The sequence below is a fragment of the Heptranchias perlo genome, chromosome 2 (assembly GCF_035084215.1).
Source record: "Heptranchias perlo isolate sHepPer1 chromosome 2, sHepPer1.hap1, whole genome shotgun sequence".
Taxonomy (NCBI): Eukaryota; Metazoa; Chordata; class Chondrichthyes; order Hexanchiformes; family Hexanchidae; genus Heptranchias; species Heptranchias perlo.
Genome location: NC_090326.1, coordinates 93,405,302 through 93,419,921, shown reverse-complemented (window position 1 = coordinate 93,419,921; position 14,620 = coordinate 93,405,302). Strand labels below are relative to the sequence as shown.

At 39.9% G+C, this 14,620-nt stretch overlaps 1 protein-coding gene across 8 annotated transcripts in view; it reads left to right on the top strand.

The window, feature by feature from the left end:
* Positions 1–13,590, top strand: part of ppp1r9a (protein phosphatase 1, regulatory subunit 9A) — a 371,465-nt gene extending 357,875 nt beyond the window's left edge. For all 8 annotated transcript variants that reach the window (XM_068004352.1, XM_068004343.1, XM_068004329.1 and 5 more), the window contains one exon: positions 9,137–13,590. In XM_068004352.1, coding sequence (XP_067860453.1) covers positions 9,137–9,346 — 210 coding nt within the window. In that variant the 3' untranslated portion in view covers positions 9,347–13,590. The remainder of the gene's footprint in view (positions 1–9,136) is intronic.
* The last annotated feature ends 1,030 nt before the right edge of the window (positions 13,591–14,620 follow it).

The following is a 14,620-nucleotide window of genomic DNA, read 5'->3' as shown; positions in this document are numbered from 1 at the left end:
CCATTTGCCTTCCTAATTGCTTGCTGTACCTGCGTGTTAACTTTCTGTGTTTCGTGTACAAGGACACCCAAATCCCTGTGAACACCAACATTTAATAGTTTCTCACCATTTAAAAAATATTTCGTTTTTCTATTCTTCCGACCAAAGTGAATAATCTCACAATTCCCCACATTACACTCCATCTGCCACCTTCTTGTCCACTCACTTAACCTGTCTATATCCCCTTGCAGACTCTTTATGTCCTCCTCACAGCTTACTTTCCCACCTAACTTTGTATCGTCAACAAACTTGGATACATTACACTCGGTCCCTTCGTCTAAGTCATTAATATAGATTGTAAATAGCTGAGGATCCTTGCGGCATCCCACTAGTTCCAGCCCGCCAACCTGAAAATGACCCGTTTATTCCTACTCTCTGTTTTCTGTCCGTTAACCAATCCTGTCTCCATGCTAATATATTACCCCCAACCCCATGAGCTCTTATCTTGTGTAAGAACTTTTTGTGTGTCAACTTATCGAATGCCTTTTGAAAATCCAAATATACTACATCCACTGGTTCCCTTTTATCTATCTTGCTCGTTACATCCTCAACAAAAACTCCAGTAGATTTGTTAAACACAATTTCACTTTCATAAAACCATGTTGATTCTGCCTAATCATATTATGATTTTCTAAGTGCCTCGTTACCATGTCCTTAATAATAGATTCCAGCATTTTCCCTACTACTGATGTCAGGCTAACTGTCCTGTAATTCCCTGTTTTCTCTCTCCCTCCTTTCTTGAGTAGTGTGTTATATTTGCTACCTTCCAATCCACTCGGACCATTCTAGAATCTAGGGAATTTTGGAAGATCACAACCAATATATCCACTGTCTCTGCAGCCATCTGTTTTAGAACCTTAGGATATAGGCCATCAGATCCAGGAGATTTGTCGACTTTTAGTCCCATTAATTTCTCCAGTACTTTTTCTTTACTAATATTAACTTTACATTCCTCACTCTCATTAGACTGTTGGTTCCCCACTATTTCTGGTATGTTTTTGTGTCTTCTACTGTGAAGACAGATACAGAATATTTGTTTAACATTCTGCCATTTCCTTATTCCCCATTAGAATTTCTCCTGTCTCAGCTTCTACAGGACCCACGTCTACTTTCGTTACTCTCTTCCCTTTTACAAACTTGTAGAAGCTCTTACAATCCGTTTTTACATTTCTTGCTAGTTTACGCTCATATTCAATTTTCTCCCACTTTATCCATTTTTTGTTCATCCTTTGCTGGTTTCTAAAACTCTCCCGAACCTCAGGCTTACTACTCTTCTTGGCAACATTAAAAACCTCTTCTTTTAATCTAATACTGTCCTTAACTTCTTTAGTTAGCCACGGATAGATCACTTTTTCTGTGGGGTTTTTATCCCTCCATGGAATGTATATTCGTTGAGAATTATGAAGTATTTCTTTAAATGTTCGCCTTGTTTATCTACTGTCATATCTTTAAATCTAATATCCCAATCAACTCGCCTCTCATACCTATGTAATTGCCTTTGTTTAAGTTTAAGACTCCAGTTTGAGCCTTAAGTACGTCACTCTCGAACTCAATATGAAATTATATCATATTATGATTACTCATTCCCCAGAGGATCCTTACTATGAGATTACTAATTAACCCTGTTTCATTACACAAGATCTAAAATGGCCTGTTCCCTGGTTGGTTCCACAGCGTATTGTTCTAGGAAACTGTTTCAAATGCATTCCATGAACTCGTCCTCCAAACTGCATGTTTTGGTCCAATTATTCCCTGCCCTTCAACCACACTTCTGAAGACTACACTTGGTATTGATGTCTTGTGTGTAATGCCTCACGACATTGACTAGAGAAACTTTAAAAACTAAGGCCCTGAATTTTTGAAGAAAATTAGGGTTGGAGAAATCTGGGGTAGAACAGAACTTCTGCCTGCCCACCTGCTGACAATCCCCAACTCCGTCCAACACCCCAGGATCAGTGTCATTTAAATTTTTAGGCCGAGCGTCTGTACTGTCTCTGGCACAGCTGCCTGCCTGAGTAGAAATTTTGCTGTGGCAACTTTCCTAGAGTGTTTGCAAGCCCACAGATGCTGAGAGGGAGGCAACATTTTTAAAGTGCTATCTTTCTCATCCTCTTTGTAGTTTCATACAGCACAGAAGGAGCCCATCATTCTTATGCGGGTTCTTTTAAAGAGCTATCCAATTAGTCTCACTCGCCTGCTCTTTCCCCAAAGCCCTGCAAATTTTCCCCCTTCAAGTATATATTCAATTCCCTTTTGAAAATTACTATTGAATCTGCTTCCACCACCCTTTCCGGCTGTGCATTCCAGGTCATAACAATTTGCTGGGTAAAAAAAATTCTCCTCATCTCCCCCCTGTTTCTTTTGCCAATTATCTTAAATCTGTGTCCTCTAGTTACCGATTCTCCTGCCAATGGAAACAGTCCCTATCTACGCTATCAAAACCACTCATAATTTTCAACACCTCTTTTAAATCTCCCCTTAACCTTCTCTGCTGTACAGAGAACAATCCCAGCTACTGTAGTCTCCACATAACGGAAGTCCCTCATCCCTGGTACCATTCTAGTAAATCTCCTCTGCCATCTCCAAGGCCTTGACATCCTTCCTAAAGTGCAGTGGGGACACAATACTCCAGCTGAGGCTTAACATAGGAACAGGAGTAAGCCATTAAACAACAACAACTTGCATTTATATAGCGCCTTTAACATAGTAAAATGTGCCAAGGCGCTTCACAGGAGTGTTATCAAACAAAATTTTACACCGAGCCATATAAGGAGGTATTAGGACAGGTAACCAAATGCTTGGTCAAAGAGGTAGGTTTTAAGGAGCATCTTAAAGAAGGAGAGAGAGGTAGAGAGGCGGAGAGGTCTAGGGAGGGAATTCCAGAGCTTAGGGCCTAGGCAGCTGAAGGCACGGCAGCCAATGGTAGAGCGATTAAAATCAGGGATGGGCAAGAGGCAAGATTTGGAGGAGAGCAGAGATCTCAGAGGGTTGAAGGACTGGAGGAGGTTACAGAGATAAGGAGGGGCGAGGCCATGGAGGGATTTGAATTTTGGAGGGATGAGAATTTTAAAATCAAGGCATTCCCGGACCGGGAGCAAATGTAGGTCAGCGAGCACAAGGGTGATGGGAGAACGGGACTTGGTGTGAGTTAGGATACGGGCAGCAGAGTTTTGAATTAGCTCAAGTTTATGGAGAGTGGAAGATGTCTAGAGGTAACAAAGGCGGGGATGAGGATTTCAGCAGCAGGTGGCGGAGACGGGAAACGTTACGGAGGTGGAAGTAGGCAGTCTTGGTGATGGGGGAGGTGGGACCTGTACAGGCCGGACGAGCTGGGGTCAATGTTCTCGCAGGGAGGTTCAGTAGTGCTGAGGGGGAGAGTTTAAACTAATTTGTTAGGGGGATGGGCACCAGAATGTAGCACTGGGAAGGAGAAACAGGGTGCACAAAGGATTGGGAGAGACAGATAGCACTGGAGTAAGAAATAGTACGGTATTAGGTGGGATCAGACTGAGAGAGAATACAAGAAGGTCTAACATAGGTTTACAGTGCATGTGTGTAAATGCACGAAGTGTGGTAAATAAAGTTGGTGAGCTGCAGGTGCAAATAGCCACATGAGAACATGATATTGTGGCGATAACGGAGACCTGGCTTAAAAAAGGGCAGGATTGGGGACTAAATATTCCTGGATTCAAAATGTTCAGGAAAGATAGGCAAGGAAAGAAAGAAGGAGGGGTGGCAGTATTGATTAAGGAGAATATTGCAGTGCTGGAGAGAGAGGATGTCCTGGAGGAGTCAAGGAACAATAGAGGTGCCTTTACAATACTGGGTGTATTCTATAGGCCACCAACTAGTGGGAAGGATATAGAGGAACAAGTTTGCAGGGAAATTACAGAGAGGTGCAAGAACCATAGGGTAGTGATAGTGGGGACTTCAATTATCCTAATATGGACTGGGATAGTAATAGTGTAAAGGGCAGAGTGGGGGGAGAATTTCTGAAGTGTGTTCAGGAGAACTTCCTTGATCAGTATTTTTCTGGCCCAATGAGGAAGGAGGCTTTGCTGGACCTGGTTCTGGGCAATGAGGTGGGTCAAGTGGAGCAAGTGTCAGTCAACTTGCTTGGATGAGTGCAGCTCTAACAACTCAAGACAATACTCCAGGACAAAGCAGCCCGCTTGATTGGCACCCCATCCACCACCCTAAACATTCACTCCCTTCACCACTGGTGCACTGTGGCTGCAGTGTGTACCATCTACAGGATGCACTGCAGCAACTTGCCAAGGCTTCTTCGACAGCACCTCCCAAACCCGCGACCTCTACCACCTGGAAAGACAAGGGCAGCAGGCACGTGGGAACAACACCACCTGCACGTTCCCCTCCAAGTCACACACCACCCCGCCTTGGTAATATATCGCCGTTCCTTCATCGTCGCTGGGTCAAAATCCTGGAACTCCCTACCTAACAGCACTGTGGGAGAACCTTCACCACACGGACTGCAGCGGTTCAAGAAGGCGGCTCACCACCACCTTCTCAAGGGCAATTAGGGATGGGCAATGAATGCCTGCCTTGCCAGCGATGCCCACATCCCATGAACGAATAAAAAAAAATTGGAGGAGGGCCAATTTCAGTGGGTTGAGAACAGATTTACCCGGATAGATTGAAATCAAAGATTGGCAGGCAAAACTGTAATTGAACAATGGGTGGTGGCCTTTAAAGAGGAGATGGTTCGGATACATTCCATGAGGGGGAAAGGTAAGGCAACCAAAACCATAGCTCCCTGGATGACGAAAGAGGTAGAGAGTAAGATGAAGCAGAAAAAGGAGGTTTATGACAGATGTCGGTTTGATAATACAAGTGAGAACCAGGCTGAATAGAAAGTTCAGAGGGGAAGTGAAAACGGAAATACGAGGGGCAAAAAGAGAGTATGAGAATAGGGTGACAACGAACATAAAAGGGAATCCAAAAGTCGACTATAAGCTTATAAATAGTAAACGGATAGTACGAGGAGGGGTGGGGCTGACTAGAGACCAAAAAGATCAACTCATGGAAGCAGCGGGCTTGGCTGAGGTACTAAATTAGTACTTTGCATCTGTCTTTACCAAGGAAGAAGATGCTGCCAAAAGCACAATAAAAAAAGAGGTAGTTGAGATACTCGAAGGGCTAAAAATTGATAAAAAGGTGGTACTAGAAAGGCTGACTGTACTTAAAGCAGATAAGTCACCCGGTCCGGATGGGATGCATCCTAGGTTGCTGAGGGAAGTAAGGGTGGAAATTGCAGCAGTACTGGCCGTAATCTTCCAATCATCCTTAGATACAGCGGTGATGTCAGAGGACTGGAGAATTGCAAATGTTACACCCTTGTTCAAAAAAGGGTGTAAGAATAAACCCAGAAACTACAAGGGTGCAGAAAAGATTTACTAGAATGGTTCCAGGGATGAGGGACTTCAGTTACGTGGATAGACTGGAGAAGTTGGGTTGTTCTCCTTAGAACAGAGAAAGTTGAGAGGAGATTTGATGGAGGTGTTCAAAATCATGAGGGGCCTAGACAGAGTAGATAGAGGTGAACTGTTCCCATTGGCGGAATGGTCAAGAACCAGAGGACATAAATTTAAGGTGATTGGCAAAAGAACCAAAGGCGACATGAGGAAAAACATTTTTACACAGCGAGTGGTTATGATCTGGAGTGCACTGCCTGAAAGGGTGGTGGAGGCAGATTCAATCGTGACTTTCAAAAGGGAATTGGATAAGTACTTGAAGGGAAAAAATGATTCTATGGACCAGTACCGCCATTCAATGAGATCATGGCCGATCTGTACCCTAACTCCATCCACCCGCCTTCGCTCCATATCCCCTAATACCCTTGGCTAGCAAAAATCTCTTGATCTCAGATTTAAAATTATTGAGCTAGCATCTATTGCTTTTTGTGGGAGAGAGTTCCACACTTCTACCCCTCTTTGCGTGAAGAAGTGTTTCTTAATTTCTCTCCTGAATGGCCTGGCTCTGATTTTAAGATTATGTCCCCTTGTCCTAGACTCCCACACCAGCGGAAAAAGTTTCTCTCCATCTACCCTATCAATTCCTTTCAAAATCCTAAAAACCTCAATCAAATCACCCCTTAACCTTCTATATTCCAGGAATACAAGCCTAGTTTATGTAATCTCTCCTCATAATCTAACCCTTGGAGCCCTGGTAACATTCTGGTGAATCTGCGCTGCACTCGTTCCAAGGCCAATATATCCTTCCTTAGGTGCAATGCCCAGAACTGTACACAGTACTCCAGATGTTGTCTAACCAGGGCTTTGTATAGCTGTAACAAAACTTCCATCACTTTCTTTTCTTGCCCTCTAGTTATAAAGGCTAACATTCCATTAGCCTTTTTGATTATTTTTTGTACCTCACCACTACATTTAGCGATCTGTGTACATGGACCCCCTGATCTCTTTGGATCTCCACTGTTCCTAGCTTTTCACCATTTAAAAAATACTCGGATCTACCCCTCTTTGGTCCAAAATGGATGATATCACACATACCTGGGTTGAAATCCATCTGCCACAGCTAGAACCATAGAAAAGATACAGCACAGAAGGGGGCCATTCAGCCCATCATGTCCGCGCCGGCTCAAAGAACAACGAGGTGCCCATTCTAATCCCACCTTCCGGCACCCAGTCCGTAGCCCTGCAGCTTACAGCACTTTAGGTGCAGGTCCAGGTACTTTTTAAAAGAGTTGAGGGTCCCTGCCTCTACCACCAATTCGGGCAGCGAATTCCATACACCCACCACCCTCTGGGTAAAAAAGTTTTTTCTCATGTTGTCTCTAATCCTTCTGCCAATCAGCTTAAATCTATGTCTAGTTTTTGAACTCTCAGCCAAGGGAAACAGATACTTCCTGTCTACTCTATCTAGGCCCCTCATAATTTTGTACACCTCAATCAAGTATCCCCTTAGCCTCCACTTGCCCAGTCATTTAATCTATCGGTGTTTTTTTGTAATTTTCTGCTCCCGTCTACACTACTATGCCACCAGTTTTTGTGTCATCAGCAAACTTGGATATATGGCTCTCTCTTGTGTCATCTAAGTCATCAATAAATATAGTGACTAGTTGAGGCCCCAGCACAAATCCTTATGAGCCACCACTAGTCACTTCCTTCCAATTCGAGTACATACCCATTATCCCTTCTCTCTGTCTTCTACCACCTAATTAATCTCCTAACCAGATCAATAATTTGCCCTCAATTCCATGAGCTATAATATTACCTAACAGTCTCTTATGTGGAACCTTAACAAATGCCTCTGGAAGTTCATATGATCTACATCCATAGACATTCACCTGTCTACTACTTTAGTTACTTCCTCAAAAAATTCAATTAGGTTCATTAGATATGAGCTACCCTTGACAAATCCACGTTGGCTCGCTCTAATCAGCTCAAATTTCTCTAACCAGTGATTTATAAAAGTTTACCATACCTTCCTTGCTTTTGTACTCTATGCCTCTATTTATAAAGCCATGAATCCCATATGCTTTTTTAACAGCCTTATTGACTTGCCCTGCCACCTTCAAAGATTTATGAATGTAAACGCTCAGGTCTCTCTGTTCCTGCACCCCTTTTAAAATTGTACCATTTATATTGCCTCTTCTCATTTTTCCTTCCAAAATGCAATACTTCACATTTCTCTGCATGAACTCTGCCTTCAATTGACACCCCATCACATTGTTTGATGGGTTATTGGGTGTGTCCATGTTGTGATCGGGATGACATTGTGCTCGCACATTTTAAGGTGAGTTGTGCTGTTCATCAGGCCACTGTGAAAAGTTTCTTGTATCTGTTTTCTGCCAAGTGAGGGCTCAAACTCACACCTCTCAGTTGTCTAATGACCAACTTGTAACTAGCCTCTTTGGAGAGGAGTGGAGGTAAGTGGAAGAAAAACAGAAAATGCTGGATGCACTCAGCAGGTCAGGCAGCATCTGTCGAGGGAGCACAAGTTAGTTGACATTTTGGGTGCTGAACCCTCCACAGAACTGTAGACAAACAGCATTTAAAAAGGGAACAGAACAAGGAAAAGGGAAAATAAAAATAACACGCAATGACCACACACACAGGAATAGAAAAATAGAATGACCTATAAACATTCGATGCATCGACCGACTTGTATTTTCTCGACAGATGCTGTCTGACCCGCTGAGTGTCTACAACGTTTTGTGTTTTTATTTCAGATTTCCAACATCTGCAGTATTTTGCTTTTTGTTTGAGGAGGTGTCTGAGGTCTCTATAGGATCCAAGATGACATGCCTGACAATGGAACTGAGTTGATCCTCCGAGGCAGCCTCGGTAATCTGATAACCAAGTCAGGCAGATCCACTGTGCACCCAGGCACTGTTGATCAGACAGCCTGAATCACTGATGGAACCTGGAGAAATATACCTATCAGTGGAGACTGGGATTCTTCCAATTCTGGTTCAGATAACACTGCAAGTCAAAGCCCTAATGTGTAGGGTAGTCCTAGCTGCGCAAGCAGCAAAAGCTTACCTGTGCTCTTATTGGTGAGCTGCTTGGTTTTACATGGTTAAAATTCAGCAGTATTCCTCTGCACCCTTGGGGTTCCTTAGCCTTGACTCTTGCTACTCTGCACCTTAGTTCTGTGACCATAGGTAAGTGGGCATTGTACCTAGAGGAGGAGAGTATTCACTCCAAGTCAGGCAAATGAAGATTTAACTTACATGATTTGATTTCTCGGTATTTTGACTTGGTCATGATGAGTTGAAGTACATGTCACACATTTGGCTGACTTGGAAAAAGAAATAAACTACTTACTTTGTATGAGTGTTTAGAATATTTAACTCGCAATCTTTACCAGTTGTTCCCTGCCTCCCTCTTGGTTTTGGTTAGTCCTATAAAGGCTTATTGGCCTTCCATGCCTTCCTTTTTCAGTTCTGCCAAAGGGTTTCTATCCAAAATGTTAACCTGTCTTTTCTCTTTACAGATGCTAGCAGACTTACTGTGTACTTCTAGCAGTTTTTGTTTTTAGTAATGTTTGTGTGCCCAGATGTTAGGGTGGATGCTTACTTGTTTATTTTATATTAACTGCAGTTGCTTTACTGCAGGCATTGGGTATTACTATTTCTCAAGATCGGGCAATCATCAAAAAGAAGTTAAAGGAACTGAAGTCATCAGTTGAAAAAGCACGTAAAGCTCAACAGAAGTTAGAGAAACAAAGGGAAAAACGGAGAAAAAAGGAACAGGAACAACTTCTGAAAAAGAATAAGAAAACAAGCAAGTCGTTATTTCTAGCAGCAGAGCCTGACACTGAGTAAGAATGATAGAAGTTCTGGGTTATTAAGGAAGACTGAAAGGGTTTTAACATGAACCCAGACTGCAGAATCCTGTGCAACAGAGCTTTGTTAAAATGTACAGATTTTAAGAAGAATGCACTTCAGATCTCAAATTTTCCAAACACCTCAGAATTAGGGATGTTTTGGTAGCCATCATAAAAGGACCTAAAATCAGTGGCATTTTTGTACTACTGTTATTTTACCATTACACACACTGGCACCTATAGAAGACTTTTGTATTACTTTTGTGATTTCCCTTGAATTAGCACTAAGCTGAATGAAGCCTAGTAGAGGGACCTGCAAGTGTGTGACTGTCAAAAACAACTTGTCGGACAAGTTATGAACTAAAAAGCAGAGGAGAGTGAAAGGACCATACAAATACTGTCAGCTTTCTGGTTTGGAAGTGTTAGAATTGGAAGTTACGGCCATACAAATGTAATATCTATTTTCATGCAGTCTTTAAAAAATGGGATGTGGATAAACTTTGTCCCTTTTTAAATATTTGTACAAGAATATTTCTCCAGTTTAAATGAAAATAATTTTATTGTTGGCATTTAGGTGCCAATTTTTTAAGTTTAAAAAAGAGAAGGAACTTGGTCCTTTCATGAACTGCTGTGTTTTCCCAGAACCTTCATATCGTTGAGAACTAAGAGTTTACAGTTTCACATAGTCTCTGCATTACATAAAATGATTGTATGTGCAAATCATTTTCTCATCAAAATATTTTATCTTCTGTAAATTAAAGGTATGAACTGTAAAGGAGAGGACCTAGAATAAGCAATTTCTGAGATCTGTATATTGCACTGATATTCAATGGATTTAAACTCCTGAGCAGGAAGCTATACCCAAGTAATACTTCTTGCAGTACCACTGTGTGATGGAGGATATAGCTGTGGGTAAGGGTGAATACCCATTTAACTCCACCACTAAGAAAGCTTACTTAAAGATATAAAGGTAATTTTCACAAGTGGTGGATTATTATTGCACACTCCATTATTCTGTATTGTATTTATTACTCAAGTTTCATGGAAGTTAGCTGAGAGTTTCAATATTCCCTTTAAAGTCACATGTGGATAACTCTTGTGTTTGGCTGCCATATTGAAGATTTTCCAAAGCGGGGATTAGATTTATAACAAATTAGTTATGTTGGGCCAAAGTATAACTTAATTTATAATGTGTTATGGAACTAAAGTTTTAACTGGCTAAGTGACAAACTATAAAAACGTTTTTATGTGGGATTTTATATTGCTGAGGATCTAAGGGCTTGGTGGTTTGATCTGTGAAATGGGGAGGGAAAAGGGTGATTAAACAAACAGGGCCATGTTTAAAAAAATCTGATCAATCTGTTATTCACTGGTTATAGAATTTCTACAGAATATCACTTTTTTATCCCACATGTAAGTGGTATAAATTTAGTTATGTGCCAATTCAGAAAGATCAGTAGGAAGATAATTCATTAGAGCATTTGGGTCTGATCATAAATTAAGGAAGGTGCACGCATGTTGGCTATTGTCTATATTGATGGCTTTTTTTATGGTAAATGGCATGATCTCTTAAAATGCATTTGTGTCTCTAATGATTTGAAACCTATCCCATTTGACTGTTTCTAAAATCAACTCTCAGCTTATCCAGTATTTAGTTTCATTAGATGTAAAATATGTGTGCAATAATCTGACTCCTCATTTGGACATTACCGAATCAATGCCCCAACTTCTTAAGATATTAAGGAAAGTATGTTTCATAACACCAGTATTTTATATGTGAACAATTTTTCTTTTACTATGTCCACATATTATCTCACATGGTTTGAGGGTTAGCCTGATGGCTTTGTTGAGATAATCTTATTAGCAACAATATTACTATGAAAGAATTTTTTTTAATGCCCTTGTGCTTAATAAATGTAGTTTAGAATATGATCTGTGTATCTAAATTAAATTTGTATGGCCCTTTGTATGTTTTTTGAATTAAATCCATACCCTCTGTTGGCATGTAAATAGATTTGCACCCATGTATTGTACAATGTAAGCAGAAACAATGAGCATCATTAATGAATAACTTTCCAATGAACGGCTGAAAACGTACCAGTTTCCTGTCTTCTCCATCACTGTATATAATAGTCTGTATTTTGTTTATAGTTGCTTCAGTCATCAATTAGAGCCAGTAGTTCACATTTTATTTAAAGCAATTAAAGACTGCACAGCACCAAAAAGTTGAACATATTTTCATATGAAGTTTTGACAGTGAAATATACTCCTCAACATGTGGCATTAAGCACTTTCACCATAACTGAGTTTTAAGTTCCATTTCACTACTTTGAAAGTATTTTCGTGGCTTAAAATTCTTGGTTCTAATGCACTCTTGCATTAAAATTAAGCAGCAGACAAGTATGGGCATTTAATTAAACTAATTTAGTGGGTTGGTTGTAGGCCATTTCTCCTGTTATCAAAGAGGTTTACCATAATTCTATTTGTAGGTTTACTATAATTCTATTTCAGATCCGCACCACTGCTGGTTGTTAATGTTTTTGATTCGAAGTGTACCAGACTGATTCATCCGTTAATCCAGAGGTTCAACAATAAAGCTTGATTATTAACAGAGAGGGTATGTACAAAAAGAAACTGTACCAGTTATGATTGCCCTCTCCAAAATCTCTTCCGATAGTCTTAACAGTTCTAAAGTGCAATGCAGCTAATCTAAATCAGTTGGCACCAAACTCAGTTGGGGCTACTGATTTGTTCAGACAAGTGATGTACTGTACTTCACCTGTATCTTCTGGCCACTGTGCTGCATTTGGTTTGCCCTGCTATATTTCTTCTATTGCTTATTGTTAAGATGTCACTTCAGTTACCCTTTCCTGGCTTCCTTGTAGTAGCCAGCAGGACAGGTACTCTCTCTCTTCCAACCCCACTGATAAATATCAAAACTTGTGCAGAGAAGGAAAAATAATGTCAGGAATGGCAGTTCACATACTGCTCTACAATGAATTGTGCATACTCCTTTCAACTATTTAGGCCAAGTACTGTCTTTAGGGCTATCACCCCCTGTCCGTTTGGATTACTGATCTGAGCATAACGGTGATGTTCAGAATAGCATTGTTCTGTTGTATTAATTTGCCTTTCCTAGTTGCAGTAATGATGAAACTCTTCCTTTCACTTTCCCATTTGTAATAATGTTAAGCTTCATTTAAGTTTTTTTCAGTGTACATGACTGTCAGTGTACCAATTCCTGGAATTTCATGTTATCTGTTAGATAACTTGTCTGGTAAAACATCGTGCTGTATAGCTTACTCTATTATACGAAAGTCCTGCTGGATAAATATTCCAGATTTACTACTAAAGTGAAAATCACTAATCGGTAGGTATCAAATTCTTGAGGCTGTTGGATTAACTATTATAATAGTGCTGTAATTAACTGAATCAGCCAGCCTGGTATAAATTGTTTTTTTGGAATATTTTTTGATTGTAGAGAACTATTGTCCTGTTAAATGCTATGAAGCTGAGAGAAAATTGACTTTGCATACAATTAATTTTAAAATAAATACCAAAAGCAGTGAAATAAATTGAGCAAGCATATTATAAGGTGGAGATAATGATCCATAATAGGAAGGTATGATGCAGCGCCTGCACAGAATGAGGGATATTTTTGGTATTTAACAAACTGTATTAAAGGATGTTGTATTGGTGTTTTTGCCTTTTTCTGAATTGTGTAACAGTTAATTCATTTTGAAGTAATACAGTTACATGTAGCTCAAGAATGACTGGGCAGCTAACAAAGAAATGCACTGAGGGTGTTGAAATTGTTTTAAATTGCTCGGGTGTACCTTCTATTTGTATTACATAAGCACCATAAGATGGAAGAAGTTACATACTTTTGAGTAAAATGTGTACAAATAGCATGGCTTGGTGTCTGATTTGAACACCTATTCACAATGTTCCTCTGACTGCATGATAATGAAAACCTTAGTGCCATGCCTGAACCTAGTCCTCTGTGCTTAGTGATGTACTGTATTCCTATGTTGTGTTTACAAAATTGCATTCCTCAATGTTTTATTTCAATGTTCATGACTGATGGGAGCTTTATAATGGCTAGTTTGTCCTTTTTTCCCTTGGTTTTAAAATGCCTGTGATGAACTAATTTTTGTTAATGTAAATAAGCAACTTGCCACTTGCCATTGAGTAGCATTGTTGTCAGACAACAAATGCATTAAAAGTAACAAGAATTGAAAAGTCGTTTAACTATGTGTTTCTTTCACATTTTATGTTTCATTATCCTTGAAAGATGTTTTCCACCTAATAAGTTATTCATAGTATTCTAAGTAACCTGTATTTTTAATAGCCATGGTTACTTTAACACATTATCTTTCTGCAAGAATACTTATTCCAGAGTGTACTGCTAGTTTCAATGTACACATTATACAGATAGCTAGCTTTTCACAGTTGGGGTCTGCAGTTGCAGGTAAAAATCAGCAGATTTATATTTCCTGTGCTGCACTTAGATTATTCCATGAGCCACTGTGCCTCAATTACACTGGTCCCACTCTAATTCTAGCCCCTACTTTTATTCAATGTCAATTTACAGGAAAGCGAAGACCTGTCTGTCTCTATTAAATTATAAAATAAACTATCAACATCTGAGGCTAAGGAAAGTGGACAGGAGTTCCTGATCTTGCAATAATTTTATAAGGTCAAGAATTTCATGACAACAAAGTTGGTTCCCTGTTCACTTAATCTAATATCTCTAATTTTATCTACGCTGCTGCCTTTGTGTCATCGGCAAACTTGGATATGTGGCTCTCTCCATCCTGTCATCTAAGTCGTTAATAAGTAGTGAATAGTTGAGACCCCAACACCACTAGTCACATCCTGTCAGTGAAAGAGTTTATATTTTAATAACTTCCTTTTTAAAAAAAACCCTCGGAAGTACAAACCAGGATTTGTTAGTGAAAACCATGAAATGTATAAATACTGCACTGAAAGCATAGCTTTGAGATACTCCAGACAACTATCAAATACCACTTGTCACAGCTTTATCATCTGGACAGGTAAATACTACTGCAGTGAATATGGCCATTCGAAAGAGTAAGAAGCTTAATACAGTGCATGTAAAATTTTATTTTATTCGAAATTACACAACTTTCTAATTAATAAATCCTTATTAAATTTTACATACAGGTGAATTTACTTTCATTGATCAAAAATCTCAACGGTTTTACTTTAACTCCAGACCTAAACTGGAAAATTAGGTACATTTATCATG